The 27497-nt window shown below is 38.3% G+C and overlaps 7 protein-coding genes across 8 annotated transcripts in view; 3 read left to right on the top strand and 4 right to left on the bottom strand.

Annotated features, from left to right (window-relative positions):
- The window catches only part of LOC136241197 (E3 ubiquitin-protein ligase RNF168-like), a 6174-nt gene extending 5977 nt beyond the window's left edge, over positions 1–197 (bottom strand). Inside the window, exon 1 of the mRNA XM_066032374.1 lies at positions 39–197. Within this exon, the coding sequence (XP_065888446.1) occupies positions 39–116 (78 nt within the window). The 5' untranslated portion in view covers positions 117–197. The remainder of the gene's footprint in view (positions 1–38) is intronic.
- Positions 144–4934, top strand: LOC136241193 (coiled-coil domain-containing protein 40-like). Its single transcript, XM_066032370.1, has 16 exons — positions 144–418; positions 468–551; positions 604–823; positions 872–1029; positions 1076–1216; positions 1269–1372; positions 1473–1716; positions 2567–2749; positions 2801–3049; positions 3103–3316; positions 3385–3554; positions 3736–3827; positions 3885–4005; positions 4059–4147; positions 4238–4496; positions 4552–4934. The coding sequence occupies exons 1-16, from the start codon at positions 182–184 to the stop codon at positions 4819–4821; spliced, it is 2835 nt and encodes a 944-aa protein (XP_065888442.1). The 5' UTR covers positions 144–181; the 3' UTR covers positions 4822–4934.
- On the bottom strand, positions 4809–6134 carry LOC136241196 (UDP-glucose 4-epimerase-like). Its single transcript, XM_066032373.1, has 2 exons — positions 6043–6134; positions 4809–5963 (listed from the first exon to the last, which is right to left on the bottom strand). The coding sequence occupies exons 1-2, from the start codon at positions 6056–6058 to the stop codon at positions 4912–4914; spliced, it is 1068 nt and encodes a 355-aa protein (XP_065888445.1). The 5' UTR covers positions 6059–6134; the 3' UTR covers positions 4809–4911.
- On the top strand, positions 6129–6993 carry LOC136241200 (ankyrin repeat domain-containing protein 49-like). Its single transcript, XM_066032376.1, has one exon. The coding sequence runs from the start codon at positions 6155–6157 to the stop codon at positions 6797–6799; it is 645 nt and encodes a 214-aa protein (XP_065888448.1). The 5' UTR covers positions 6129–6154; the 3' UTR covers positions 6800–6993.
- Positions 6862–12612, bottom strand: LOC136241195 (uncharacterized). The gene is made up of 2 exons (XM_066032372.1): positions 11282–12612; positions 6862–7083 (listed from the first exon to the last, which is right to left on the bottom strand). The coding sequence occupies exons 1-2, from the start codon at positions 12523–12525 to the stop codon at positions 7008–7010; spliced, it is 1320 nt and encodes a 439-aa protein (XP_065888444.1). The 5' UTR covers positions 12526–12612; the 3' UTR covers positions 6862–7007.
- A 3451-nt stretch (positions 12613–16063) lies between these two features.
- Positions 16064–25500, bottom strand: LOC136240944 (solute carrier family 35 member F6-like). 2 transcript variants are annotated; one of them, XM_066032038.1, is made up of 3 exons: positions 25262–25500; positions 17223–17304; positions 16064–17170 (listed from the first exon to the last, which is right to left on the bottom strand). In XM_066032038.1, exons 1-3 carry the CDS (start codon positions 25408–25410, stop codon positions 16199–16201), a joined length of 1203 nt encoding a protein of 400 aa, XP_065888110.1. In that variant the 5' UTR covers positions 25411–25500; the 3' UTR covers positions 16064–16198. The 2 variants fall into 2 exon arrangements, with proteins under 2 accessions (XP_065888110.1, XP_065888111.1); XM_066032039.1 differs by lacking the exon at positions 25262–25500 and adding an exon at positions 18664–19316 and having other exon boundaries at positions 17223–18620.
- Positions 25480–27131, top strand: LOC136240946 (uncharacterized). Its single transcript, XM_066032040.1, has 2 exons — positions 25480–26388; positions 26439–27131. The coding sequence occupies exons 1-2, from the start codon at positions 25599–25601 to the stop codon at positions 26819–26821; spliced, it is 1173 nt and encodes a 390-aa protein (XP_065888112.1). The 5' UTR covers positions 25480–25598; the 3' UTR covers positions 26822–27131.
- The last annotated feature ends 366 nt before the right edge of the window (positions 27132–27497 follow it).

A 27497-nucleotide genomic window follows, 5' to 3' on the forward strand; every position in this document is an offset into this window, starting at 1 on the left:
TATCGTGTAAGTTCATTGTTTTACACAAATAACGTTACCTCTGTCGTTGTAGTTCGCTGTTCGCTCGTTTCTTCATTTGCCATGACCCAGCGAGGATAATAGCACGCATTGCGCATGCGTTCGTCCAGCAAGTTTCAGCACGGCTCACTGTTTCCATGGCAATAACAAACAAAAGTTGAAAATGGCGGAGGACGTTGATTCATCTACATCGTTGCCTAAGTTAACGGCTGGATCTTCCGAAGTACCATCTGGTACTTCTGACACGAAATTATCCGTGGAACAGAAATCAGAATACGATGAATATGAAGACGAAGAGACGCAGTTGCCAACTGGAGGAGAAATGACGGAGCCTCTGGACGACTTTATGTCGGATGAAGACGATGATGACACGAATCTAGTAGTGCTCGACCCTAACCATGTTAGTCTCATTGTTATCAATGCTACAGAAAATGTTATATTTTGTTTAGCCTCTGATGGAACGGGTCCAAGCTGCTCTTAAGAATCAGCTAACTCGTCACAGTGATAAATTGGAGATAGAACTTCGTGAAAAGGTACCATAAACAACTTTCTAAAGACATTAAAGCTATTACTACCTGTTTACAGCAAGAGACTTTTAAAAACACAAAGGTGGAGAGGGAGCAACTTGGTGTTGACTTGTATGGGTTACAGCAACAACTTGCACGTCAACAAATGATGCTTGAAAAAGAACAGGACAATCTTGGTGCTGTAAACCAGCTGAGAAAACAGAAAGAGGAATTGCTGGAACAAGTCAAGCAAATGTACCAGGACACTTGTCGCAATGTCAAGGATAAAAGAAAACAAGGTATTTTAAGTATTTTAAAATGCTCTTTATACACAAACAATTTCATAGCTACTGACTTAAGAAAGGATGTTGAATCACTGGGTGCCAAGTTGAAATATCTTACTGACGCTCATAAGACACTGAAAACTGATATTGCTGTTACAAAACGAGCGGCTGAAAAGACTGATGTAGACATGACGGAAACACAAGCAGAGAAAAAAGAACAGGTACCAAATGACCATGTGAATGGAGCAATATTAATGTGTTTTGTAGGACATGTATTTGAATTGGTTGACGGAAAGAATCCTAAGGCTTGAAGATGATGTAAGACTGTTTAGTGCACAGTGTGCTGCCCAGGCACAAGAAACAAAAGCTGTGAAGGAGTCCCTTGCTGAAGCTACCATGGAGCTAGAGGTGACACTATAATATTCAGGGTTGTCATTTAATTTACTGGACGTGACAATAGGCTGTTGTATTGGAGAAGAAGAAACTCTATCAACAATGGACTAGCAGTTTGATAGGAATGAGCCGTAGAGATGAGGCGTATGCCTCAATGCAAACAGCAGTCAAGTAAGTACTGAGAGTACTTCATGTATGCAGCTAGTAAACAGTTTGTTTTAAATGCATGTGTAAGGGTAATTCGAGGTCCCATCTTTGATGTTTCCTGTAGCACTCAGCGTGAAACAGTTCTCAGTTTGGCTACTGAGATTGATGGCTACAAGAAGGCCATTCAGAAGGAGCAAGAGACTCATGAACAGTTCACATTACAAATCAACAAAGCTGAAGCTGACTGCATTCATGTCAACAAGCAGATGGAATTGTCAAAGATAAAACAGGAAAGATTGAAAGAAGAGTACATGTCATATACAAGGACCTTGCAAGAAACAGAGCAAGCTCTTTTAGTTGCAAAAACAGTAAGCACCTATCTACCCTGTTATGCATAGTGTAACCTTTCAAAAAAGGACACCTTGATAATCAGGACACTTGTCTGTGGTATTTGTTTTGTTGTATGTACATGTAGACCCCTGAAATCAGTAGTGTTGCACTGATAATCGGTTGAATTATCAGTAACAGCTGATATTAGCTAATTTTACAAGTATCAGTATCGGCTACAAAGCAGAAATAATTTGGCGATTAACTGAAACCCACAATCAATCATTAATGATGGCAGTGAACAGGTAAAAGTAAAGAAGGTGTGAATGTAGCAGTAAGTGGTTTGCTGTAACTGTTTTGGCTTGTATGTTTGCACAAGTATGGTTGCAAGACTATAATAGGCTGTGTATATTTATTGGCTACCCATGCAATTAGTTAATCACTTTTCACAAAGGATCTGGAGTCCCACTAAAAACACTGTTTGATAAGCTGGCTTAGCTGTTTTATAACTACTTGGCTTCCTTTTCCATGAAAGGAGTTAGTGGCAAAACTGTAGAAAACATTGTAAAAGTCGGTCTCCCACGCAATTAATTACATTGATTACATTATCATTACAAATGCAGATTATACGCATAAACTTTAGGTGATTTTCTGCTCCTCCTCCCCTGTTCTGAAGAATTGAAGAATATTGGTAAATATCGGCATATCGGTTACAGGAACAGGCAAATAATCGGTATCGGTAAATGTGAAATGCAACACTAGAAATCAGGACACCTCACTATTAAGTACACCTTAGCGTTGTCCTTATGGTATTGAACAATAGAAACAAAACACTGTAATAGAACAGTCATGCAGTTTCATACCTATAATTGATTCACATTGTCACTGTAGGATTACACTGTGTGTATGAATCAATTGGATGAAAAGAGGGTAGAGATTGAGCGAGAATCAAACTCCAACCGTCAGATGGAAGACAGTGTCGTGGAGAAGATTATGTACCAGTTAACAATAGACAAAGCTACTCAGTATTCAAAGAAAACACTACACAGTTTGAGAAATCGGACAAGAGAGCTAGTTAGTATATCATTGTATATTGAATAACACAACGATTGTTGTCTTGTATAGGAAACAGCAATGACTGAGGTTGATAACAACTTATCTAAACAACAACTGGAGATTTCAAATGTTACCACTCGGATTAGCCGACTGAAACAGTTCATTGGTGACTACAATAAATCTATTGATCAAATGAATGGCCAGATTTCCAAGAGTGAGAATGAAATTGTTAAAAACAATGCCCTGGTTGAGAGAAAGCAGACACAAATCGACCAGCTAAACAAAAAAATTGACTTGCACATCAGCAAACTGGACGGAGTAAGTTACTGATATTTTTCTTATAATTATTAATCAGTACTGAAATTTAATAGGGGGAGGAATTTGGCCCACTTGAAACAAAAATTCAAAGTCTCCAAAAGCAGATAACGGAGAGTATTGAGGAGTGTCAAAAGATGCAGCAACACTGGCTGCGTCAGCAGAATGAGCTAGTCAAGAAAACACAAGAAGCTGATGAACAATCTAAAACTGTGGACAACCTAAAGAAACAGCTAGTCATTATGGATCAGAAAAGACTTAGAATAGATGGTGAGGAAATTAACAATATATTTTATACATTGTTGTTAGTGTTAATTGTTCCTTTATTTTGTCCACAGCTGAATTGGTCCAACATCAGAAAGAAACGAAGAATGTGGAACGCAATATTTCTCAACTACAACATGACATGGTAAAACTGAACACTCTTGTAGCGGACAAAAAATCTGAACAAGAAGACCTTGAGCAAGGAAACCTGTTAATGGAGGGAGACTTTGTACACACTCTTAAGGTTTGTAACAGGTCAATGGATGTGTGTGTGTGTGTGTGTGTGTGTGTATGTATGTGTGTGTGTGTGTGTCCCCTGCATATATACAATAGTATTATGTCATGTGTGCACATGCACAAATAGTTTGTCATATACGTGAGCAGTTCGTGATTTGTTGCTATGTTACTGTTGTGTGTATTGATAGGATGCAGAGTTGGAGTCAATTCAGATGCAGAACAACGTTGATCAATTGAAGGAGCAAAAAGAACGACTACTAAATAGTGTGATTGAAGCTGAGTAAGAAAAAACACAAAACAATCACCCCACATATTTTATCACTTTATAATCTTGTAGACACCAAATCAAATTGTGGGAACGTAAAACTCAATTAGCTAAAGAAATGAGACAAACTGTTGAATCTGATGTAGGCCAAGCTGAGATACAAGGAATGAAGGCAGAAATACACAGAATGGAAGTAAGTAAATCTAACACACACTACATACACATTGCACTTACATTTTTTTTAAGGTGAGACACAACCAACTGATGAGACAACAAGAAAAGATGATACAAGACATGGAAAAGGCAGTCTACAGGAGGGAGACTATCATATTCAGGCAAGTAATTGTGTTTCATATTGTTAATGCAGTGTCTAACGGCATAAAGCACACATGGCCACTACGGTGACTCTACACTTTGTTGTACAGGGAAGAAGCCCAAGTGAAGGCTGGTAAAGCTGACAACACGAAGGCACAGATGAAGAAAAAGATTACTGAGACTAAAAGAAGGATAAAACAAATTGTAGAAGACACTGGAAACTGTGATCAGGAAATACTGGAGTTACAGTCAGCACAGAGAACCATCACTGACCAACTTAAAGTACAACAGCAACAGAACAGGGAGCTAATAACAACAGTACAGAGTATGGAAACAGAATTGGAGCAACTTAATAACACCAAACACAAGGTAAATATTTTAGTTCTACTATTTCAGTAATTACACAAACATTTCACTAATTTAGAACACCACAGATTTACACAACCAACAGAACAAAGTCAAATACTACAATGCAGTGAAGGAAGGCAAATATACTATGATATGCAGAAATGACCATGAAAGACAGCAGCAACTTCAGAAGCAACGTACCAAGCTGCAATCTCTTGTATCCATTGTAAACAAACTCCATGAAGATTTTCCACAAGCAAGACCTTCTCTAAGAAAAGTTATTATTACTCTAGGATCAAGAGACCCTGAAAGAGATCGTCCCAAACAAATAACTGAAGTTGTATAATGTTTACCTGTATTATAATTCTATTCACTGAGAAGCAATAAATAATACAAACATATATATACACTACATACCTACAATTCTAGTTTGTTGCTAATTTACAAAACCTTCGGGATTGTCTCGTTGCCAATGCCAAGCATCTTCGCACATCTCATCAAGACTCTTGTTTGCTTTCCAATTCAATTCCTTCTCCGCTAAACTTGGATCAGCATAAACCTCCTCTGTATCTCCAGCCCTTCTACCAACTACCTTATGTGGGATGGTTTTACCAACGGCTTTTTCCATAGCATGTAGAACTTCTAATACAGAATAACCTTGGCCAGTTCCTAAATTGTATATTTTACATTGAGAGATGCTGTCAATTTTGTCCAAGGCAGCAGTGTGGCCTAGAGCCAGATCAACAACATGTAAATAGTCCCTAATCCCAGTTCCATCTCTGGTGTCGTAGTCATTGCCAAATACCGAGAGAAACGGACGCTTGCCAACTGCCACTTGTGTAATGTATGGCATCAAATTGTTTGGGATACCCTTGGGGTTTTCTCCAATCTTGCCTGAAGGGTGGGCACCAACTGGATTGAAGTACCGTAAGATTACAGCTTTCCAATCTGGTTCGGCTTTGCAGAGATCTTGGAGTATTTCTTCAATGACATATTTTGATTTGCCATATGGATTTACACATCCACCAACCGGATGGTCTTCGTCAATGGGCAGTTTTACAGGTGAGCCGTAGACGGTGGCAGATGATGAAAATACAAATTTCTTCACATTAAACTCTTTCATGACTTCAAGAAGATTGATAGTTCCCCCAACATTCACTTTGTAATACGTCACTGGAATTTGTGTAGATTCACCAACAGCTTTTAAGGCAGCAAAATGGATCACTGAATCAAATTGATACTTAGAAAACACTGCCCTTAGCTCGTCTTTATTCAAGACATCAGCTTTAACAAAATCGACCTTCTTTCCAGTAATTTCTTCGACCATTTTGAGGCTGCCTTCACTAGAGTTGACGAGGTTGTCGAGGGCCACGGGAATGTACTTGTCTCCGTTCAGCATCTCTACAATTGTGTGGCTACCAATGTAGCCTGCCCCGCCAGTAACCAGTACGTATTTCTTCTCCATTTTCGCACGTTTAGCACTACCCTCTATGACACACAAAGAACGAGATTTAATATCCAGTGGGCGCCGACACAAAAGAGGCCACATGCAAAAATATTTACTAACCTTTTTCGTTGTCCATCTTGTAATCAGGTGACTACGTGAACGTAAAAAAGCGGAAGCTAAAGAAACTTTACGGACTGATCCCACAATCGAAAGTGTATTACTGTATAAGAGTATGGCGTCAGGTGGTGGTGCAGAATTGGATCCTGAAATGTGGAAATCTATTATAGACCATACAGACACAGATGAGGAAGATGGTGATATTCAGTATTTCTATCCTGATGAGGTAGAAAAGAGTTTGGGAGACTTAGCAGCTGCTGAAATTTTATTCCTCACAGCAGCAGAAAAGGGGAACATTGCGGTATTGAATCAGTTACACGCAGTTCATGGCTCTCAATTATTAGAATACAGAGATGAAGATGGGTATACATCCTTACATAGGGCAGCGTACAATGGTCATGTAGAAATGACCGAAAAACTGTTGCAAATTGGAGCTAATGTGATGGCCGAGACAAACAATAAATGGCAACCACTTCACTGTGCCTGCAAATGGGACAAAGTAGAAGTTGCTTCTTTGCTACTTCAGAATAATGCACATGTTAATGCTCAGAGTGAAGGTGGGCAGACACCACTTCATCTAGCCTCCAGTAATCGTTACTGTCATCAGACCATGGAACTATTGTTAACCCACCCTGACATTGATCCTTCATTAAGGAATAATGCCGGTGAAACTGCTTATGACATTGCGTTACGATCATGTACACATGCTGGTATGTTTGAAATTGTCGACGAATGTATCAGATTAACATACAGCAGCTGAAGACCAATTTCATTTTTTGCTGTATTAGAAATGACCGATCAATCTCCGACACCCATGTCTAGTTTAACTATTACAATCAATCAACTAGTGTACAATTGGTTAATGAAAATTTTGTATAAAATTAACTCACAATGTTATACATTACATTATGTCAGTCAAACTCTATGTTTATGCTCAATCTGATTAGTACGGCTTTGGACATATTAATTCATAGTCGATTTCTTCGATGCTGGACATTGGCATCACACGGGTCAATTTCCACGGTGACAGGACTGGAGCACCTCCTAACACATTAATGAAACAATACATAAAATATGAGATCTCAAGTTAAAACATGACAAATATCCCAATAGAACATACACCAGATCCATCAACCCAATAGAAATTTACACTTGCCAAGAGTTTTTAATTACATTTCAGCAGTGGAGGCTGGTCGTACGTAACCCTATGATGTGTAATCATGCAAACAGGCATAATACCAGGTTTTCTAGTTTATTTGCTAGGAAAGCAACACATTGTGCTGAGACTTGTAAGAGACTTGGAACACAATTCGTACAATACTAATGGTTGTACATTTAAAAATGTTACCCATGCGAAAATTCCTATAGCTTATAATTATTTTTAAAACTTTTTATGGGGTCTTTGAAAAAAACAATGAGCTGTTAAAGTTTCAGCTCTTTATGAATACTCTTCGAGTTATACTGATGGACAGTAGGAAGAGCAAAACTATTGATTTGTACAGTGACTATACGTACAAAAAAATGACAGGCACTGATCGTAATTCACGAGTAAAACAGGCTATGGAGTTGGGACTTGTCATATTGTGTTCATCATGAATTCACCAAAGTACTACCCATACTTTCAAGCAAGAAGGTTGTGCAGGTTAAATAGTGTTTACTAGCAAGACAAGCTTGTCTTGGTTGATTTGCTGAACATTTTAAGCCAGATTCCGACATTGTAGACTAATGCAAATGGAAGTTATGGCTGCAAATGTAAGTGTTATTTTCAGTATAGTTGCTGTACAAATCAATTTTCTTGCTCTTCCTACTGTCTAGCGCTATAATTCCTGAGGCAAACACAGTTACTGAAGAGAATAGGGGATGGGATTATGGGCCTGATAGTGGTGCTCCGTAAAAAAGGTTCAACTGACACCAGAGCCTGTTGCCGTTGGACAGTTGCATGTCAACAGACATGTCTGTCCTCTTATTATTTCAAGATCCAGTGTTTCCTGGAAACAACGCATCAGTTTTTTACCTCCTGCATTTTGGGGATAACCCACCCAATCTCTAATAAGACATACAATAAAGAGAGCACCACCCATGTCATATTAACCTGTAGTTAATGGAGGATGGGGGGGACAAATGTAGCAACACTCGGCCTGGCTATTTGTTGCACACTGCCCTCCCCCCAATAGGCTTTGAAGTACACGCTTGAATTATTGGAATGTGCCAGGGTCCAGGGAGGCTGGGCCATTACTTGTATGACCGGTTTGGACATGGTTGACAGCTTAGGCAAGCTTGTCTTGCTAGTAAACCCTGTTTAACTTGCACAATCTTCTTGCTTGAAAGCATGGGTAGTACCTTGGAGAATTCATGATGAACACAATGAGACAAGTCCCAACTCCATAGCCTGTTTTACTCATGAATTATGATCAGTTAAAAAAGTGCCTGTCATTTTTTTCCTTTGTGTTAGCCCTATAGTCACTTACACATATGGGTATGAAGGCGGTGTAGTTGAAGAAATGAACTATCTTGTTTACGTTTACTGCATCGTAAACAAACACATGTGACACGCATATCATTGGGGATGCAGAATCAAAACAAACTCTCTATGAGCAGGTAAATAAGATGGCATTATAGTTTTAATTGATTGAGTCTTCCTTCTCTTGAGTAATGGTTCAATAAAAGAAACTTGTGTATTTTTCTGCGGCATGCATAATTTTACAAATTTATTTTAAATTTCGTTTTTTCTCAAAAATGCATGCTTGTGCAAACAAGTTGGGTTTTTGCTGAGATGGTCACATTATACTGCAACGTAAACAAACATGCATAACTCACATTTACTTCACAGTACAGAATGTATTCGTACTCTCTATGAAGAGGCAAATCCACTTGTATAATAAAAAAAGCCTGTTTACAGAAACAATTAAACCAATATAAGCATGCATAAAAATGTTTTCGTAGTACGCGCAGAATTATACAAACTAGTCAGTTTTCGTTCAGTGGGTCACAAATTATTAATTTTAAAAACAAGGTGGGGTTCCAGGAATAAAAAGCAGTGGTAGCTATTGCAACACAGTTATGTGGGAAATCCCTACTTTGGCATTGAACTGATGGTAGCTATTACAACATAGCTATGTGGGAAAACCTTGCACTGGCATGTTACTAGAGGTGTACCGATAATCGGATCGGCTAAAATATCGGCCATCGATATGGTAATTTTTACCAATATCAGTATCGGGTGCAGGACAGCAGGAGGACCGATATCGCTACCGATTTTTATACAGTAGCAATAGTCTGTACATAAACGGATTATTTCTACATTATCCATGTGGCTCTTTAGTGCCAGCGGCCTATTGTTCACTCTGAAACAAGGGCTATGCTACGAGAGGCCATATAAATACACATGATTCTAGTATTTGTTACTGGAAAGCTTATCGCAGTCTTTACAAATGAAGCAGTTATAGAGTACCTTGTAATAAAAAGAAGGGCCACAGATAACCAAGGAGACTTGCTGTACCAGCTTTCTCACAAGCCATTAGAATGCGGAGTAATGCAGAAATATCCGTTTAAAGCTTCATGGGAGTATACATAAAAATGTTTGTGGGTGACTAATTGTCTGGATTGCACAATAGAAACCAAAGCTGGATATCACCACAGGCAGAGTACAGCAATGAATACATGCACATGTTGTTGTAGGGTAGATAAATGTACGCTTTTAACTATAATACAAATATCGGATCAACTATCGGTTATCGGCTTCTTTTGGTGGCATCAATATCGGATATCGGGACATGCCAAAAACCCATATCGGTACACCTTCTACATGTTACTGCCATCTGTTTCAATCCCAAAGTAGGTATTAGCTATCATTCATCTCTTTTGTCACTGTTTTCTTGTTTTTAACACTGGATTTTCTAATGGCAACATTGTGACAGCCACCAAGGGACCTCTACAAGAGGAGGTTGGACACACTATAAGCGCTACTTAAATATATTGTTCTTAATTGCTTTCTTTTCTTTGGTATTTCACGTGACCCTCGATAGTCGCAATACTAAACTGAAAAACGATGGGGTTCACTAGGGTTCATTAGATATTCAGACCGTCCTTCACGTAGGCTTCAAGGGTATGTGCTTTGTTTTTTTCAAAGCACTTGAGATTCGGGGTGAAATTAATAAATTGTGATTTGATGCATACAGATTTGTCACATACATTTTCAATAATGAAACAACGACCCTTCACTGCGTTACACTGAGATCGCTGTATTACCGTACACAAGGAAATTTTAACCTCAAAAAAATTTGACAAATCGGTTTAATTCGTCAAATGTTTATAACTGCCCTTAAAAGTACAGGTTTTGCCTACAATTTCTTGATTTTCGTCAACATTTTATTCGTCAAATCTGCTGAAGTCTGAATTCGTCAAATTTTTGTTATGTCAAAATTTCCTTGCATACGGTACCCTCCTCAATAAAACAGATTTTGCGTAATTTATTTTATTGGCGCTTTAAACTCTGGATTTGTTACCAGCCAAATCAGCAGGGTTCGCTGGGGTTCACCACGCCGTTAGATTTAGAACTACATAAACTTTCAAATGAACTAAAGTTGTAATAAAATTGTCTTGAAACGAAGATTTTCCAATGAAAATGTACAGCTCACGTGAACACGTCCAACCTCCTCTGGGCCTAGACTACTAAACAGTTCTAACATACTGTTTGGTTTGGCATTGACCTGAGGTGTCAATGTTTTATCACTTCAACAAGATGACAAGATAAAAATGATCAACCTCCTTTGTAAGAAACCCACTTATATACCTATTCTATATAAAGCCCCCTAGTGACAAATGCAACTACCGATATTTTGAGGGGCAAAATTTTCAAGGTTGAGCAATGTTGTTAAAAATAAAAATTTCATGGATTTGCAAACACTTCCAAAATGTATTTGACTATATGGATGTCTAAATGTTTCAAGGGTAAACTTTTCGCTGATAACCACCAAAACCGTGAAAATTTCCCCCCTCTTAGGCTGTACAGTAAGTGGATGCCTGTGAATCCAATAGCTTTTTTTCAAAGTAGCTTACTGTAATTATCATACTCAAATATGCCACAACAAATTTCTATGGCTGGGCAAGCTAAGAAGACCCAATTTCCCCAACTACATGTAGCGCTTGACTAAACAATGCCTCACTGAATTGTGCATTACTTAAGAATGCCTGGCTTGATTCATTCACTCAAAAATTAATTGCAAACAAGTAATAGACTCACCATATGGGGGACACTGTAGTGTAAACAATTGAGAACTTGTGGCTGACACAAAATTGTCGAGAGCCAGGTACATGTGCACGTGTCACTTTTTTACGCCTTCGTTTTCTTTTCTTGTGCTTCATCACTAACTCAGTTTCACTATGCACTGGTGTAAGCTGTTCGGTCTCACTGCATTCCATAGTATCATATCCATTGACTTCATCTCCACCATGCTGTGGCTCGACACATTCAGTTTCACAGTGCACAGGCATACCTCCATTAACTTGTTTTGATGTAGTGTATTCAGTTTCACTGTGTTTCAGTGCAGCGTCTTTCTTTACTAGATGTAAACCATTGTTCAGCACAGCAGAGTAAGGATTACGTAGTTGAAATTTTACTTCTTGTCTACTTCTTTTGACAGTACCAGTACGTTGGGGAACATTAGAAGCATCACTGCGTTGTGGCACTTTCAAAGTAGCATTGAGTAAAGGCATGTTAGAAGCAACACTGGGCTGAACATTAGAAGTACCATTGCATTGGAGCATATTTGAGGCACTATTGTGCCTGAGTATAGTTTGCGTAACATGTTCGGTTTTCTTCACAGTAGCAGGAGCATCAAGCTTGTAGCCAGTGTTTGACAGAAGAGGTTCAATTAGATCAAAAATCTCTTTCACTCGCTGGTTGCAAGTATTGGCATCCAAACATTTTGGCTGTTCAACTTGAGACGTGGCACCAGTTGTCTGTGTGGTAGTGGTAGGTGAGGCTTGACTCTCAATTCCAGAACTTTTCGTTGATCGCTCTAAATTCTCTTCTTGGATTAATTGCCACAAACGCAGAGTCTCTTGCTGTGCTTTGTAAACCAGGTTCATTCGTACGTGTAGTAATCGTTTCCAGGCTTCAGCAGCGCTGGGTGATTTTGGTGGAGGTTTCATTGGAGAAGAGGCGTCATCATTGCTGCCTTCATCCGTTCCTGGGCGCTTCGAAAAAAACACTTCTCGACGTTTTCTGGACGGTTTCTCCTTTTTGCGGCGCCTACGTGGCGCGAAAAGTGAAGTCCAGCGGGCGATTCTACACGGTGCAAGTTTTGTGCTGTCATATTCATCAAAATGTCGGATCGGCGTGAGTCCAAGGCTAGGAAGTCTACGTTCCTTTTGTCGCTTACTTCGACGAGTTTCAAGTTGTGCCGGACTATCGGAATTCCCGAAGTTAGGATCTTCAGTTGACCGAAAGTAACAGTGGTCAGCTAAAACAGTATCCAGGGCCATTACTGAGCATAGGGAAACACGAAGTTCAAACTCTCCAAATAATGCACATCACATCATCACGCAGGTCCGCACCCACGTCACATTCGAAAAAATTAGAGTATGTAACGCAAAATGCGACACGCACTCTAATGCTGGCTAAATGTATACGCCATTTGATGTTATGCTATATAGCTATTCGATGAATAGCTATAACTAGAATGGTCTATGTCATACAATTTGGCTGGGCGTTAATTGGAGTTTGCCCTGCCAGTTCGCCTGTTCTGGGGCTTGCACTTGTGCAAGTGTCAGCTGTAATAGCCATCCGGGATACTTTAGTGACCCAGTGTTACTGAAGGGTGGGTATGATAGCTCCAGCACAGTCAAGTAGCCACTTTTAAATTAAATCGGAATTAAAGACAATCAACATTACCAATACTGGCTATGTCGGTTAGTATTATTTATTTATTTATTACTGTGTAGGACTCCATCAAGGAGTATAACACAGAGATACAAAAACAAAATCAAATTAAATTAAGATGATTTAACAAAATGTCCTTAAACAGTTTATAGATGGCTGATTGGCCACATCTTCTGGCAAAGTGTTCCATAATTTAATAGTGGATGGTAAAAAGGAAAATAAGTACGAGTTGATTCTTGCTTGTGGGATTCTGAAACGTTGTGAATGACCTCTGGTAACTGATGACATTGATGTTAGTTAGATAGAGGGAACTTCCATTTGACAATTGATTATCTTATAAAACATGACTAGTTTGCAAAATGTACGTCGTGATTCTAGAGAGGGCCAATTAAGTGATGTGAGCATGTTAGTAACACTACTTCTCCAGGAGTAATTGTTCATTGTATACCTTGCAGCACTACGTTGAATCTTTTCTATGGCAAAAATATCAGATTGAAGGTGAGGAGCCCATAGCTATAGGTGAAGTAGAACAAACCAAAATTGTGATTCCCAGTGATCATGTGATTTTTTTATAAATAGCCGGCTCCTTGGCCTTGCTAAATAACTAGCTAGCTAAGTAATGGCTTTGAACTGCCAGCTTTGTTTTTACTAGCTATAAATTTATGTACAAACATAGTATTCCAGGTCATGGATCAGTAAGAATCCAACAAACAGCTCAGCTACATTCCCATGCACCTTTTAAGATCATGTTTAAAATCATTTTTCTAGTTGGACCACCCTTGCCACCACTCCCAGCACTGAGTATAAAGTGCAGGACAACTGTAGCTATAACACTAGCAACTGAACAATTCGCTTAAGAGTTGAGACCCTCACAGTAGACATTATTATAGACTAGACAGTCTAACAAGTACCAATGACTCCACAAGCACATTACAGTTGATCTTGACTGAAAATACACAGCCTACTCCACTTTTCAGTTGCTAACAAGTATATAAGCCAGCTTCCAAACTAAAAACACTAGCAGCAGTTGGTCCCATGCCTCCAATGTAGGTGGTGGTGAAAAGCATATAGCTATGCATGCTCTCTCCACGCCATGCATTCATGTGCCTACATGATGTTTCTCCTACTTATAGGTAGTGTTACATCGATCATGTAACACATGCATGGACAGGGGTAATAGTGAGAAATCACCCAAGAATATGTATCACAAAAATGTTGCCTATACAAAACACCCATGCACACTGACTCCATTATAGTTCCTGCGTAGCTATACACACCATTGAGACAAGCTATCCTGTTGAGAAGCTTATGATCCAATATTCCAATGGACAGAGAGCACATAGGCTCAACGCAATCATCACAACATGCTTGAAATGCTGTATACTTGTAGTTGAATTTGAGCAAAAAGAAATTTTGCCTCAGCAGTTAGGCCACTGCATGCAGTTAGAAATCCTTAGCTCATGACTGCACTGGTACACCAGTTGGTAGACTTCAAAACTACAGCAATTGTAAGTGAACAGATGGTCAATAATAATGGTTACAACATGAATAGAGGCTTGGTGAAAACAACAAAAGAAAAGTATAGAATGGAGACAATAACACTAAGTTCTCCATGCACTCATTTAACAGAACCTGAAAAAAGGCTCAAGACATCTTTAAGTGCTTGGATGGCCAGTAAAGCAGAAACACATGCAAAGTTGTAAAATTTGCATGTGTCATAATGATGTGTGGCAGTGCAGTTGTTGAACAAAAGCATATACTGAGAGGATATAAGATTAACATGCATGGACAGAGGATATCGTTACCTTACAAGCAAATTAAACATGCTGTTAAAGCAAAATGGAATCCACCTGAAGAATAGCTTCAGCATCTGACTAAGTCAGATGTCAGATGCTGCCCTCATATAGCGTATATGGGACCAGCACACAACTACATACAGAGGACCTGCAGCCTGTAACAGCCAGTATTTTAAAACAATTAATGCATTATTAAAAGTAGAATACAAGTCCTTTAGTAGTTCACAATAAGAAAGTTGGAAAAGCACCTTAAAAGGTCAGTGGAAACATGTTAAGTGTTTCATTGCACATTATACTGTGTAACTTAAGTTGTCATTATTGGCCACATTTGGTCACCGTCGACATCATAAAACAATTGTTCTCCTCCAGTGGCATCTTTCCAGTGTTGTTCACATTACATGCATGTCATGATTATGGCGCTGACCATTGCATGACTATACTGTGTTCTGTTAGTGTGCAGTATAACTATAGAGACACAGCAGTTGATCACAACTCTTGTAGCACTGCTTGCAGTTCATAATTATATAGTTTTGTTCCTTGTATCTTGGATCCTTGGATTGGATGGCAATTGCTTGCATGCAAAATTTTAACAAAATTATATGGATCTGCTGAGTGCATGCTATTCAACCAGCTGCATGGGCTGGTTATGCCGTTAAGCTGCATGGTGTGCATGCATTCACTCAGGAGTCAGTATTTTAAAGCTAGGACACATACTGTAACCATTAAAGCGTATAGCGTAGTTGTCAGTCAGACTCAGTCTTCAAAGATGATGGCAAATTGAAGTGAATATTATACTGTATGGGTGGCAAACTAGTGGTCACATTCTGTGCCTACTCTTATTTTATTGCTCTGTTATCTCATGCACTGAACATCTTGTAAAATTATATATATGTGCACATCAGAATCGTGTATTGTAGCAGCAATAATTATAATCAACCACAATATAATTAGATTTGAACATTTTTAATATCTGTCGATGTCCCAACTCATCAATGATTGGGACAGTTACTTAAATATTTTTGATGAAATTTATGCTTGTGGTTTCTCTAACAATTCCTTACCGCAAACATTTTAATTGTGTATAGCTTTTCATATATTGGCTGACTGAATTAAATCTGTGAAAAAATCAGCTCTAAAATCCATGCATGTACACAGCAGGCACAACCATAGATTTGCAAAATGTGGTCTCCGATCCAGTTCACTGAAGTTAGAAGACCATAACTTAGATCACAAGAAATATACAACCTTAATTCCTTAATTTTATTTGTCCATGTTGTTGCTCACCTTAGTGACTAAAATTCAATTTCAAGTCATGATTGCTTCTTTAAGCTATCAATCATCAAAGTAGGTAAATTAATTTGATTTGTGTATATAGAAAACGCACATGCAGCTACGTGTTTCTTTACAGTAATAGTTATTAGTACAGGTATAACTAACTAAATAATTAACAGGTTCACAGTTATACAAACTAAATAATCTACTAATGTTGCACTAATTCATCATCATCATCATCATAAGAATTCCCACAACAAGCTGGCCAAATGCCCAATTTTTTCATCACCCATGAAAATATGATGTTACAGAAAACACACATTCCAATAACAACAATGGAGTAACCGACTGGTTGAAAATATTCAAAATATTGCCACTTAAAAGCTAATCCAATTATCCACAAGATAACGGCACGAAGACTATCAATTACTGTTCTGGTAATGGCATCTTCTAATTTTGTTACACTCAATGAGGCAAAGTTAAAAAAGGCAATGCTGATGTTGACACTAACAAAAGCTATTGCTAGTGAAGGGATGTACAATAACTGATTCACAGCATCAACTATGTCTTCAAAACGAGCATGATCTTGCCAGAAATCTGGTCCTGCTGGAAGATGCCATGGAATTAAGTACATTGGAACAACAGCAACACCAAGAATGCAAAATCCAAAAACTCCCTCCCAGCCTACTGCTTGTAATGGAGGTATATTGTACCCTTGCAACAATTTTTGCTCCATAACAAACTGAATGGAATTAATTGCCTGCGAAGCAACTATCAAGATGTTTCCAGTTATGAGAGAATCAAAATCGGCAGAATTGCTATCATCACTAACCATATCACCCAAACTGACCACTGCTAAACCAATGACTACAGATATTACACCTGTCCAATAATAAATTGGAACTTTGCTTCCCAAAAATGCCACCGATAAGAATGCTGTAAAAATAAGACGAGCACCTTGCAGCACTTGATAACTTGATGTATATGTCAACTGCAGACCAATATACAATGTGGATGTTGCCAGCATGTCACAAATAGCAGGAAATAAAAATACAAATATTGAAAAGTCTTGTTTTCCAAATCTAGTCACCAAGTCAGTCTTCTTTACCTTCTTGTGATAGTAGTATAGAAGTTTAAACACAATCAAGCAGCTTGCCTCTGCAGCAAACATTGACAGTGTCTGTAAGAAGAGATCATACAAACACAGAACAAATGTTAAAATCATGCTGTACCCGCACGTAGGGATGTACAAAGGGATGTTCAGGTTTTGGGTTGGTACCTTTCGCACCTACAGCAACCACTGTATTATCCCATCTGCAATGAAAAGTTATGTGTATCTTCATAAAGTAGTGCTTTATCCCATGTCTGTATGCATACTTTGTATTTAGCATTTTTGCAACCAATTTGAAAATACAATAAGAGTAAACATAATTTTTAGTTTTACACATACTTACTATTTACTATTGCACAGCAGTATGGGAATGTATAAAAACTACATGGTGCATGATTAAAGCTTATATAGTGAGCACTTAAATGTTGTATTGTATTGTATACCACTTTGACACCTCAGATCAAAGGAAACCACATGGCTATATTTCATGTACTGTAGTATTGCCCTGTGGTGATAGCCCTGACCAAAACTGCCTTTGATGCTGAGGCAGTTACAAAGCATCACATAGAGCTGCTTAAAGTTTTGCATTGTGGGTTTGAGTTTAACATATTGGTTTAGTTAGGCTAGGCATTGTTGGAAGCAAAAAGAATTGAGTGAGTCAGCATAGTTCAGTCACTAAATGTGACCAGATTTGACAAAACCAGGCTTCCACACACATCCAATTCTTCAACTTTAACTGCTTGTAGCCTGACAACTCAGTATGCTGTTGAGCTACAATTTTCACAAAATGTGGTCACTGCATTATGCAATAACAGGACAAAATTTGAAAATGGTAGCATACTCCTACATTGAGTTATGGTCCTTCGAAGTCACAAATCAGGATGTGTGTGGAAGCCTGGTTTTGTCAAATCTGGTCACAAATGATCATTTTTTACAATGCAGGGATTGTTTTTTACACAGTACATTTCAACTGCATGAAAAGACGCCTCAAATATTCCCAATCTATATGCCTAAGTGTTTATTTTAGCACCTTAGGTTACTATTAGGCATCCACAAATTGATTATTTGGTTAAAAATGGTATCACTACAACCAGTGAAACCCACAATCATTTATTTTTGTGCCCAGAGTTCAAACCCACAATTGATGTTTGCAAACCTCTGTATAAAATTAATGTGGTGAATGCAGGTTTGCCTTCCTTCACCTATTATCTCTATAAAAGGAAAAATGGACATATGTGACTGGGCCTGCGAAAATAGGGCATGTGGGCACAAACTACTCCCTGTCACACTACAGGTCACATCCCGGTAGTGGCATCATTCTGTAACTTGCATCATAAAGACAATTAAATGCTTACTAAGTGCTGAAAATTACATTACCATAGCATAATGGTAGAAAACGTTATAAGTGATGAAAGTTTGAAAAAGTAGGCAAAAATCATGTGCCCACATGCCCTATTTTCGCAGGCCCGGTCAAATATTTTAATAAGAAAATAATTGATATAGTCAGTTATAAATATAACTGTTACAATTCAATTACTAGAAGTGACAACCTCCTCTGGTACTTGTTACTTGTCAACCTAAAACTGTGACTGCCTGTGTGGACCAGCATCACTCCTATATAGTATTGCTATAAGGATAGAATTACTGATGTAGCCTCAAGTTAAAGTATTATTACAAGGAATGGCAATGAATGTGGATTGTGCAAAATCTAGTGTCCTAGAGGAAAGGCCAACATCATTATGCTTCGTAAGTGCTCATTCTAGGAATGTAGTTTAATATTAACATTATATTAGAGTGATATCTAGGCCTGTACCAATTATGCCAGTATAATTTGGGGCATAATAGGTAGGCAAAGCATTCAGCATAATGCCAGCATAACAGACAGCACAAAGTGTGAGTAAGCACTACATTATTTATAGTCCTTGTGTAAAAATTCAGTAGATACAAGTGAGCAGTGTTTCTAATGTCATGATGCAGTGCTTCAATCAGTGGGCAAGACATATCACTATATTTGTCTAGAGCATTTTAAAAGTTGAAAGCATGACCAGAGTTGCACTTGCCACCCAGTTACCAAACATGCAAATAGCTCTGCCTGAGGTAGAGGCTGGAGCAGATCTCCAATGCAAATTAATTAACACTTTCACTACACACATATTGCTATTCTAAGCAAGGATATTTTGACGAGTTGCAATAGAGTATTACGTATAGCTAATGAAAAAAGTACACAATTTTTTTTGTAATTTTCAACTAGAGTAGGGACCATAGCACATCGATAAAAAGTACTGAAACAAGCTGGAGTAGTACACAATATTAAATCACAGTAAAACAATAAGAAGTGTGATAACTCTACTGTGCATATTTATGACATCTTGAGCACAGTAGGGATATAACAATTTACTGTGATTTAATATCGTGTACTACTCCAGCTTGTTTCAGTACTTTTATTGATGTGTTATGATCCCTACTCTAGTTGAAAATTCTGTGTACTTGTTTGTAAACTTTTTTGTAAAATAAAGTTATTATGACTGGTGAACCTACGCATACCACATCAATGGCGCCATGCGCCCCAGCTACCAATTACCCAGGTATCATCTGAGTATCCATTATGTTTCGTTGTCAGCTATGTTCAACCCGTTACACAGCATTACAAATCAAGAACTGTTCGAAAAGCACTTCTGCAATCAAAGTAGCCACTATGAAAAATACAGATGATTTCCATTACGAAGGGAAGCCATCATGCGCTACCGCCATTTCGCTGTCAGCAAAGATGAATGGGACACAAAGGAGGACACTGGTAAGTCCATGAAGAATGCATTGTACATACTGCAGTATTCCAAAAGGCACGTGTTTGGCTGAAGTGATGTCGAACAGTGAAAAATATCAAGCCTGTAGCCTTAGCCGTTATCGAGTTACACTTGTCTGAAGGCATCAGTCATTCAGTTACTCAGTATAGAAAATTCCATTTAATATATTTTTTAAATTCCATAGCAACTTGTTGAAAGCGTTTTGGGTTGATCTGAAAGCTTGTTTGGGCTTAGTTTTACCTAACCCATCATCGTCAGGGAAAAGTGAGGCTGGCTTTTGGGTGATGATTTTTCATGGGCCACTCCCAAACCTTTGTGGTCCCTACTACATTGTATTGATATATTTTGACAGTAATTTACAATGTCAAATTCATGCTAAGTTTACCCACAGTACTCATATTTAATTATACTAAATATCTGCTAAAAGTCAACTTTTTACAGACATCTAAATAATATTGTAATATCAATACTGATATCAATATTTATATTGATGCACCTCTATAATTGGCTGGCAGCAAATTAATATCTAAATTATGAACTTGAGAATGGAGGAAGTTGCTTGAACCTTGAAAATGCAGGAACGATCCAGAGGTTTCTGGTCATGATTTGCAAAGGTACAAACACACAGATCGAGATACTCTAATAGAGCAGTCAACCACCCTAATAAAACAGTTGTATTTTATATCAACACACAGAGAAATAGTCTAAGCTGTCGAGCTATGAAATAGTGACCAGAAGGTTTCTAAAAGATTTTGTGATTTTACTTTAATAGAAAAACTACATATATGCAAAATTGGTCTGAAATTGCTGCTAACTGCAATATAATAAAATATTCAAAAATCAGTCCATTCAGTTGAATTTTTGTCTGCTCCAGACAACTTTAGTAAGTACATATGGCTAGCCAAACTTGGTCTTAGTCATAATGTATTACTGGTATTGCTCAATTGGCCATAGACGTAATCTCGTGGTGTATGCATAGAGGGAAAAGGGTTTTGGTAAACCTAGCATTAAACGTAGTAATGGCTGTGATAACGGAATGTCTGGTAAGATACACAGTAAATGGCACTCAAATAAAGCACCTACTTAAACACAAGACTTTTCCATAATAAGTAGGAAGCACTGCAAGCATATTGTTCCAGCTACAGTAAATTGGCAGAGCCTCAATGATATCATAGACAGATGCTATATAGTGACCATTCAGGTCCTTCCTCTGTGATAGTAAGAGTTCTTAATATATAGAGGGAGGACTCTTGGTGATAGGGAGCACCAGACAGGCAACATGTTTGGACTCATGACTTGGAGCAGAGGAATAGAGCAGATAGGTGTGCTGCTAATAGTGCAAAACTTTTCCCTTCTCTCCAAAATTAATATCAAGATATTCTAATAGAGGAGTCATATTTTATAAAGGTGATAAGCAAGCCGTATTGACATCACTGTTACAGAACCTACATACCATGCAGGTAAACAAACTACTCAGTTGTCCGAACCCCTTGGGACCAGGGGTGGTCCATAAGTCTGAAAAGTCGATATCTTTGAAACTGTGTATGAATAACCTTAAACTAGCATATAGAGAAAAAAAAATTAATATCTGTATTTTCAACTACCCTAATAGAACAGTCACTACTCTAATAGAGCAGTCACTTCTGTAGTTCAGTTAACTGAGAATCCAGAAAAGTGGGGTCCAGACAACTGAGATTCCACTGTATATACAAGGTTGTATTGAATACACGGAAACCCCACAAGTATAGTCAGTTGCACTAAAGTACTTTCTATTCATGACTACAATGTGCTACTTGGTCTGCTTTTTTTGTAAGAGTGGCCTTGAAACTGCCACAGGGTAGAAACTGGGTCAGGTTACATTTTGCCCCCGTCAAGTGGTCTTTATACTGGTAGCAAAATTCACAAGTGGGTTAAAGAATGCAATGAGCAGCAACCAGCTACTAGAGCTGGGCAATATACCAGTATTAAATCAATATGAAGGTATTTTATTCATACTGGTATCGATATTGAGCAAATATTTATCGATATTGAACAAATATTTTATACTGGCAAACCGGTATACCGTAAAATACTGGTATACTGTAAAATACTGGTATACCATAAAATACCGGTATACGCATCGACACATGTACGCTAAGTCACCATTCTGTTTTTACAATGCGTAGAGCAATCGTTATGCAGAGCATTTAATATATAGGATATTATGAGAGTGAGACACTCCCTCTTTTTTTATAATATTAACTTATATCTGATTCTTGGTACTGTTTGTATACAATTGTCACTTGAGACAAATTACTGCTATACTTAACCGAATGTGTGAAGGTGTTCATTTGTGTTAACCAAATACCATGATAGTTAACCAAATACTGTGATAGTTAGTTATACCGTGATATTTTATAAAATACCATACTGTCTAGAATTTGTGTACTTCCCTGCTCTACCAGCTACCTCTGCCAGTGTAGCATTTCAGGATTAAAATTATAAGCACCAGAAGGAGCATAAATGGAAGGTCTTTAAATAACTATTATATAATCAAAAGGGTCAAGGACAAGACTAGATGTGTGTTGCTGCCTGCGGACTTATTTGGAGCTATGCTGATTTATGTCTGTAGGCTTACATGCAGATACACATCGGAAACACGTTGGTGGCATATTGTAGCCTTGATAAAGTTATGCACGGTACTGCAAATGTGTGTTGCTTTCAGTGGAGCCTCACCACTTTTCGACCATAAATAGTATTTAGTTTTGCACAGATAATTGGATCAGGTATCAGAAAAACCTTAAAAATTCAGTTGTATGTTTTGTATATTGGCATCAGATCAGTACCATGATGGAAGAAGCAGCACATACAGTTGTGCTCATGTGACCAAATGATGTTTATAAATGCATTTAGTTGTGCTATGAAGTTGTTCTATAGTACCACTGCACTACAAACTACCTAAATTGGTCCTTTGTAATCAAATTTCTAGTACAATGTACTGAACGACAGACATGCACTATATCAGATCAGCTAAGTTTATCAGCTGAAAATATTATCCAATAGCTAATAGGTTATTGGAATATTGGAAAAATCTCATATTGGTGTACCACTAGCAGTATTGCATCCTTAAGTGTATTGTGTTTGACATAACTACTTGTTTACCTTATGTTTTGCAGATAATATACTTGTTAGGTATAATGTAATTTGCTGCTAAAATCTAATTTTTTTGTCAGAGCAGGGCCTATATGCCACATATTAAACTCTTAAACTGAAAAAAATCTGCTTTAAGGCCACATACTATATATAAACTTATATTTAAATAATTAGTTTCTCATCCCCACCCATACGGCGCCATTTTTCTTACTACATCAAGGATATTTTGTACTACTGGTGGCTAAGTGCAGCCAACCAGCAGTTGGTAAATAGCTAGAGCAGTCTAAGAAAATTGCATTCTGACTAGCTACTTCAGCTAGCCAGAATATCTAGGTTAATAAAAATCTGCCCTAACAAAAATCTGATTTAATTTCAGTGAATACTGGAGAATGATATTATGGCCTAATCTTAATTAAGCCAAGTGATATCCGGGTCCCATCTAAATTGCTCTTTTGGATCAGTGGGACCCAATTTCACCTGAAATCACCCTAGACTGCTCTGGTGAGGCAGGTATCATTCATATCTGCTTACCACCAGTAATAATTGGCAAGCAAACTGATTCATCATGAACTCATGCATATACCATGAGCTGAACAAGCTGAGGTATTGCAAGCTGATTACATTATGGCACACTGGTGCAGCATATAGCTAGCTAACTACTATATAGAGTAAGCCACTAATGATAGACCACCATCAGATCGGATGCAATTTTTCTTTAAACCCACAAAGAAAATTTTGCACCCTCGGAGAGGTCTAGGCCATAGACACCTGCATGCAAAATTTCACCTGCAGCTTTCTTTGTCAGGCTGCAGGAGCTGCAAACGTGACGTGTCCATTATCAGACAAAAATATGTATTATCGGTTAAGTGGCACTGCTCGTAATGCTTGAAGCTGATCACGTCTTTCTGTGCTTGATATGAAGAGCAACTCTTATACTCTCCATGATATTTGCTTATTGGCTGTGAATCACAAAACTCCAAAGTCACTTCTGTCGTGAAATCTTAAATTCAGCCACATGTAAAGCTCATGCACATCAAATAGTCACCTACATCAAATGCAAAGCTATAGTTAAGAACATTGAGAGCATCAGCTACTGTTCTATAGTAAACAGATACATGTATGATGACCATACCTTGATTTTTGCCCAAACACTGCTACATTGCATTTACGCATCTCTGACAATAACAGCCTAGATACTACACATATACACAATCCAATCACTTAAATGGGGTTTTGACTAACCACTGTCTCAAAAGTGTCTCTACAAAATGTTCAGGACAATAGCCAGATCTAATACAGCAGTCACCTATTATACAACTGGAACAGTCAGAAGGTCTGAGGGCCATGCCCAGTTATATTCACTACAGTAAAACTTGATTACAATGCTTAAATGTTATTTAAGTGTTGATACCTTGGAGAGCTAGGCTGCTACTTTCAAAGAAGCGTAAATGCAATGTAGCTATTAGGGCAAAATTCAAGGTGTGGTCATCATATGTTACTATGGAACGATAGCTGATGCTCTCAATGTTCATATAATGTTCAATATGGGTGACTATTTGATGTGCGTGAGCTTCACAAGTGGCCAAATTTAAGACTGCACGACAGAGGTGAATTTGTGGAGCTTTGTAATTCATAGCCAATAAGGACTAAGTCATATATTTGGAGAGTATAAAAGTTGCTTTTTCATACCAAGCACAGAAAGATTTGATCAACCAAGCATTACAAGCAGTGCCACTTGACCGATAATAAATTTTTGTCCGATAATTGAGAACATTCAGACAATCACTTTTGTAGCTCCTGCAGCCAAATGAAGAAAGCTGCAGGTCTGAAATTTGCATGCAAGAGTCTATGGTCTAGACCTATCCAAAGGCATAGCAAGAGCAGGAATTTTCTTTGTGGGCAGTTTCTTAAAGCATCCGAAAAAAAATCTGATGGTGGTCAAACATTCATCGGTGGCTTACTCTATATAGCTAGCTACCGGCTATACCTTGCTGCTTGACTAATTGACTTTGAGGCTAAATTTCCGTGAACCACTAGCACAATCCAAATCAGTTGATCTTCTCACATTGCCCAGCCAGGACCACTTTTACCAAGGGTATATAACCCTCCCCATTATATACTCTTGCTTTTACTAGATGGCCAAATGTGGTCCGGGTTGACATCTTCAGGACCAGTGGAAGCTGTCTCTGTACAAAAGTACAGCGTGCATATACGTCACACTTACCTAGCTAACAATGTATTAAGTGTTCCTGTAAACACCAGTAACAACGAAACATAAATCTTGAAAATCTGAGCCTTTCTGCGCCACGCCTTAGCTGTAGATTGGGCGTATTCTCTAGGTGTCAGCTCCACCTTATCACTGTTTACGTCCATAGATCAAGCAAAGCTATGCGAGAATCCAAACAATTCCAACGTGACTATTATAGCGATCACTGTTCTAAATAATGCTCACACTAGTTCTAATTAAAGCTTCCTGTTTACCAGGTGTAAGTGCAGGACCAAGTCGATCACGAAACTTCACATGTACTATATTGGTGAGATGATCCATATGTACGCTCCATATGGATACGCAGCAGTCGACCAGCCCCGCCTACTTTTCGACAAAGAACTTTTGCACGTGTCTGATCATTGCGATGCTAACATTAAGTGGAGCAGGACTATACGTGATGAGTCATTATGTAGCCACTAGTATCCCGTACATTAATCGGATACCTCGTAATCAACTGGGTGTTACATTTGGTGCAAATGAAGACACCTTTGCCCCCAACCACACCGCTACTTACGTGACCGGGGATCACTGGCAGGACTATAGTATACTACCATCAAATACTCTACCAATAACACTTAATACTGGGTGGGTGAAGCAGCTTCGTCATACAACAATGCAGTTAACTGGGCAGCAGATTGTTTTGCTGCTGTCAGATGAGAGATATCTGGATGTGTTACTTAACTGGATGGTCCATGTGGTACTGGTGTCACCTCTAACATTGAAGAATGTATTAATAATATCACTGGACACTGTCACCCATCAAATATTGCAACATAAACAATTTCACTCAATCTATGTTCCACGGCATTACTTCATAAGACCTGACCTTCCTGCTACCAAGTTCTCTCATCTCTGGGTCATCAGATTGATAATAATCAGATTACTAAATAGTTGGAACTATGATGTGTTAGTGTTTGATAGTGATGCTGTGTTGCTGAGGAACATTCAGCCATTACTAACCCAATTTGCTAAAAGTGACATTGTCTCATCTTCGGGATCGTATCCATTTGATGTACATAGGAAATGGGGAGTACCCACCTTGTGTATGGGCGTGATCTTGATTAGGAGCTCTCCAAAAATCAGTAGGTCATATGTCTCTCCTATACATTATATTAACTGTTACTATTTATAGAACAGTTCTGGCAAACAGTAGAGTCAGTAGTCGTGGCAACAACAGATGATCAGGTGAGAGTGAACAAGGCTCTGGACAAGATGGGGATACAATGGCAACAGCTAAATCACAAGAAATATTATCGAGGAATGACAACAGGTTTAACACCACTGATAGTTACCACTCTGCCATCTCTTGTGATATGCCGACACTGTCGGGAATCATTTAAGGACATCTATTATGTGTGGCACCATCATGCAGCCAGGAATGGTACAGCTAAAAGAGTCAACCTCAATAGAAATGATATCTGGTTACTAAGAGACGACTGGAACAAGACAGTAAAGAACTCCCTCACAGGCACACAATGGATAAGGAACATCACAAGACCACACACAGCAATGTAGTTGTGACGGTATATTTTTATTAAGTGTTAATAATATAAAGGCCATGACAGTCCAGTAGTCCAGTCCAGTGAATGGATACACCCTTTTGCTTGATGCTTTTGCCCAACTATTTGGTCAAAAATACGCAGGCATAATGTAACTCCATTACGGATTCAGAAGCTGAAGTTTTTGAGGCTCTTGCATAACCAGAGCAGTTGATATCGATGGTATTCTACCTAGAGTACTTAAACACTTTGTAATGCATGTCCTTGCCTTGTCTTTTATGTCATTACTTTTATTTAAACTAAGTGTATCGGAAAGAGTAAAAAACTCACATATTATATCTATAGCTACCAGTATATAAGGTGACTGCTCCCTAGTTACAGCTGTTGCTTGGTGTTGAGCAGTTAATCTGTGTTGTGTAAGAAATTCTGATATACTTGATGACACAAAAGTTTCAAGAATCTTGCAAATTTGTGAAGTGAAACAAATGGGATAATAATTGTTAGGATTGTACCGAGTCCCTTTTTAAATATTGGTGTAACAAGTGTTTGTCAAGTTTCCAATCTGAAAAGAGCTTTCCACACTTTAATGTACAACATTCAGCAGTTTGCACAAACCATAACAACCCTAGCCTATTCTGTCAGGGCTTGTAATAAGTTGTGATAGTTTTTGTAAAGATCCTCTTTTGCATGCG

Source organism: Dysidea avara, chromosome 12 (genome assembly GCF_963678975.1).
Source record: "Dysidea avara chromosome 12, odDysAvar1.4, whole genome shotgun sequence".
NCBI classification, from domain to species: Eukaryota; Metazoa; Porifera; class Demospongiae; order Dictyoceratida; family Dysideidae; genus Dysidea; species Dysidea avara.

What these genes read in the sequence shown, in the direction of transcription:
- LOC136241193 (XM_066032370.1), top strand. Translation starts at nt 182, where the DNA reads ATGGCGGAGGACGTTGATTCATCTACATCGTTGCCTAAGTTAACGGCT. An exon ending in CAAGGATAAAAGAAAACAAG is followed by an intron (nt 824 to 871) that starts GTATTTTAAGTA and finishes ACAATTTCATAG; the next exon opens with CTACTGACTTAAGAAAGGAT. An exon ending in AAGCTACCATGGAGCTAGAG is followed by an intron (nt 1,217 to 1,268) that starts GTGACACTATAA and finishes ACGTGACAATAG; the next exon opens with GCTGTTGTATTGGAGAAGAA.
- LOC136241200 (XM_066032376.1), top strand. Translation starts at nt 6,155, where the DNA reads ATGGCGTCAGGTGGTGGTGCAGAATTGGATCCTGAAATGTGGAAATCT.
- LOC136241195 (XM_066032372.1), bottom strand. Translation starts at nt 12,525, where the DNA reads ATGGCCCTGGATACTGTTTTAGCTGACCACTGTTACTTTCGGTCAACT. An exon ending in ACTACAGTGTCCCCCATATG is followed by an intron (nt 7,084 to 11,281) that starts GTGAGTCTATTA and finishes TTAATGTGTTAG; the next exon opens with GAGGTGCTCCAGTCCTGTCA.
- LOC136240944 (XM_066032038.1), bottom strand. Translation starts at nt 25,410, where the DNA reads ATGGACGTAAACAGTGATAAGGTGGAGCTGACACCTAGAGAATACGCC. An exon ending in CTTAATACATTGTTAGCTAG is followed by an intron (nt 17,305 to 25,261) that starts GTAAGTGTGACG and finishes TTTTCATTGCAG; the next exon opens with ATGGGATAATACAGTGGTTG. An exon ending in TTGTACATCCCTACGTGCGG is followed by an intron (nt 17,171 to 17,222) that starts GTACAGCATGAT and finishes CTCTTCTTACAG; the next exon opens with ACACTGTCAATGTTTGCTGC.
- LOC136240946 (XM_066032040.1), top strand. Translation starts at nt 25,599, where the DNA reads ATGGATACGCAGCAGTCGACCAGCCCCGCCTACTTTTCGACAAAGAAC. An exon ending in TAGGAGCTCTCCAAAAATCA is followed by an intron (nt 26,389 to 26,438) that starts GTAGGTCATATG and finishes TACTATTTATAG; the next exon opens with AACAGTTCTGGCAAACAGTA.